This window comes from Anoplophora glabripennis, unplaced genomic scaffold, assembly GCF_000390285.2.
Source record: "Anoplophora glabripennis isolate ALB-LARVAE unplaced genomic scaffold, Agla_2.0 scaffold1794, whole genome shotgun sequence".
Lineage (NCBI taxonomy): Eukaryota > Metazoa > Arthropoda > Insecta > Coleoptera > Cerambycidae > Anoplophora > Anoplophora glabripennis.
The window spans coordinates 19,920-23,436 of record NW_019417875.1 but is presented as its reverse complement, the minus strand read 5'-3'; the positions used below and the strand labels follow the sequence as shown (position 1 = coordinate 23,436).

The 3,517-nt window shown below is 38.1% G+C and overlaps 1 protein-coding gene across 1 annotated transcript in view; it reads left to right on the top strand.

Moving 5' to 3' along the window:
• Positions 1-2,296, top strand: part of LOC111692517 (acidic repeat-containing protein-like) — a 7,738-nt gene extending 5,442 nt beyond the window's left edge. The window contains exons 3-4 of the mRNA XM_023456560.1: positions 1,617-1,997; positions 2,160-2,296. Coding sequence (XP_023312328.1) covers positions 1,617-1,997; positions 2,160-2,296 — 518 coding nt within the window. The remainder of the gene's footprint in view (positions 1-1,616; positions 1,998-2,159) is intronic.
• The last annotated feature ends 1,221 nt before the right edge of the window (positions 2,297-3,517 follow it).

The following is a 3,517-nucleotide window of genomic DNA, read 5'->3' as shown; positions in this document are numbered from 1 at the left end:
TTATAAATTTTTTCTAAAATTAAGTTACTAACTGGAATTACGATGACAATGACGATATGGAAGAAAATATAACTTTTCAAATAGGTTTTTCTACACAGGATGACGGGGTTTCTAAGAAAATTGGGTTGAAGCTGGAACGGTCGAGAGTGTTCTGCATATTTCAGAACTTTATTGGTTGCAATATTTTTATGAAAGATCTTATATTGTACAACTGTAGAAGCATTTTGCAAATTTATATACTGAGTGTTTCATAAAAATGAAACAGGCGGACAAGGATTTTTTTCTCATTTCACTACCTACTTTCCTACATTATTTATTGAAATATCTTGATGAAGATTTATATAGTTACTAACCAGACGCTTTCTTTGAAAATCCATGTACTGGATGTATACATAAAATGGCCCAGGTCAGAATTATCGGTCCAGAGGCTTCCGTATATTTCAGACATTTATTGATGGCAATATTTTTATGAAAAATCTTATATTGTAGAACTCAGAAGCATTTTGCAAATTTATATACTGAGTGTTTCATATAAAAATGAAACAGGCGGACTAGGATTTTTTTCTCATTTCACTACCCACGTTCCTACATTATTTATTGAAATCTCTTGATGAAATTTTATATAGTTACTAACCAGGCGCTTTCTTTGAAGATCCATATACTGGATGTTCTACATAAAGTGACCCAGGCCAGAATTATCGGTCCAGATGCTTCTGTATATTACAGAAATTTATTGATGGCAATATTTTTATGACAAATCATATCTTATAAACTAGATGTTTTGTACTGGTTATTTCATAAAGCTGACACAGGTGGACTAGGCTTCTCTATTCTTTTTACTTTTTTTACTTTCTCTACTGAAACGTTTTGAAGAAAACTGACCATTCGCTTCCTCCATTTCTGCCTTACCTACGTACTGAAATCTTTGAATGAAAAATTGTCTATTTATAACAAGATACTTCAGAATTAGGAGAGTGAAACTTAACTTACTTTTCCCCATTTCTGACTTACCTACGTACTGAAGTCTTTGGATGAAAAATTTTATATTTACTAACTAGATACCCTTTTGGAAGTTTATACTGGATGTACAAAATGATCTACATCAGAATTGAAACCAAAACAAAAAGGCGGCAGACCAGATTTTTTTTACTCTTTTTACCTTTTTCTACTTTCTTTGGTAAAGTTCATTGATGAAAAATTTTGCATTTACCAACACGATGTTTTTTGATAATTTTTATACCGAATGTTACAACAAAATTGATCCAGGTCAGAGTTGCAAGTGTTCAAACGTATTCATATTCTTTTTATTTCATTCTACTTTATTTTTTGAGGTAACAATTTTATAATATGTTTTTTGAAGCTTTACAATATACTGCATGTTCTGTAAAATTGATCTAGGATAGACCCCCTGGATTATTCCTTATCATATTAATTTCTTCTACTTTATTTAGTGAAGCCTATTCATGAAAAGTTTTTTTTTTAGAAACCAGATGCCATTTTAAAACTTGCTACACAGAATGTTTCAAAAAATCGACCCACATTTGAATGGTGATAATAATGTAGATGGTAGTGATGTAGATGATGTAAATAATGGTAATGTAAATGATGGCGAGTAGATGATGGTGGTGTAGATGATGGTGACGTAGACGATGGTGGCGTAGATGATGGTAATGTAGATGATGGTGACGTAGATGATTGTGGCGTAGATGATGGCAATGTAGATGATGACGATGTAGATGATGGTGATATAGATGTTGCTGTAGTAGATGATGGTAATGTAGATAATGCCGATGTAAATGATGGTCAGGTAGATGACGGTGATGTAGATTATGGCGATGTGGATGGTGACGATGTAAATGATGATGATGTATATGGTGGTGATGAAGATGATGCCGATGTAGGTGATAGTGATGTAGATGATGGCGATGTAGATGCTGGCGATGTATATGATGGTTATGTAGACCATGGCCATGTAGATGTAGATGATGTAGATGATGGTGCTATATATGGTGGCGATGTAGATGATGGCGATATAGATGTAGATGATGGTGACGTAGATGATGTAGATGATGGCGATATAGATGTAGATGATGCTGCTGTAAATTATGGTGATGTAGATGGTGGTGTAGATGATGGCGATGTAGATTATGGTCATGTAGATGATGGTGATGTAGATCATGGCGATATAGATGATGACGATGTGGATATTGATGATGGAGATGTAGATGATGGTAATGTAGATAATAGCGATGTAGATTATGGTGATGTTGATGATGACGATGTAATGGTGCTGTAGATCATGGTGATGTAGATGATAGTAATGTGGATGATGGTGTGATGATTTAAAATACATTCGCGCAAGAGAGTGTTCCGCGAAGCGGAGCTCATGGGGCGCGCAGCGCCGCCCGAGGGCCGAAGGCCCGAGAGAAACGTCAAGTCGGCGAAGCCGACTTGCCTACGTTTCTAGTCAATATATATTAAAATTTGATAGCTCCGTCTGCGTCGCACGATCGCCCCGAAAAAGCGCCGATTTCCAGACTCGAACGTTTTTCGAGGGAGCCGCGCAGCGACGAACCGCGGCGGGCGAAGCCCCCCGCCTGCCTTCCTCCGTCTCATCGTCGTATTTTGATTTGGCGATTTTTTGCCGTCTTCGAGGTGAATTTTGAGTTTTCTTCGGGATCTGCGAGGGGCGGGGCCCAATTTTTGTGTGAAAAGCGATAGTCCGACACGCCCTCCCGCTGAAATCTGACGGTCGCCGATCGCCTCGAATCGCGCGGATACGGCTTTTTTATTTTCTATTTCCCCTTATTTCTACGTTATATTATTTAAACCTGTGCCCAAAATACTCATATTTATCGACCGAGTTCCTTCTTCCAACTTTTTATGTACAACTTTCCGCGAAATCAAACGCGGGATTCGAAATGCGGCCATAAATACGTTAAAATGCACTGTCTAGGAAGGCCGGAAAATGTGATATTTGCGCCACAAAATTCCTTCTCCGCGAGCCTCGAAACAGCGTGCTACTTGGCACAGATACTCAGTCGTTCCTCCTTAGTCGTTCGGGTGCATTTTTGTGACGTTTTTTTCGCGTTTTCATACTTAATTTTGCCTCTTTTTGGGGTCCCCTCGACGACAGACGACCATTTCACAAGCCGTAAAGATTGAAGCTTTAAGACACGCCCACTCGGAGAAAATTCGAATGACGTTAGAAACGTCAGATTAATTATGTCAAAATAATTTCACGCCAAACGCTAAAGACGTCTGTGGGGTCGCGGCGAACCGTTATTTTACCTTACTAGGCCTTTTTTTAACCTTAATACATTGCTATGCCACGACATATACAGGTATTTCTTATTATTAGGTTAGGTTGTTATTTACATTTTCGCAGCTCTACCGTTTGACATGCCTAGGAATACGATACCTGTCCCCCGAATAAACGTAAGTACTTGCCCTCTAAAACAGCATAATTTTAAACCAATCCATAGTACCTAAACCCTTGAACCTTTGTATTAGTACA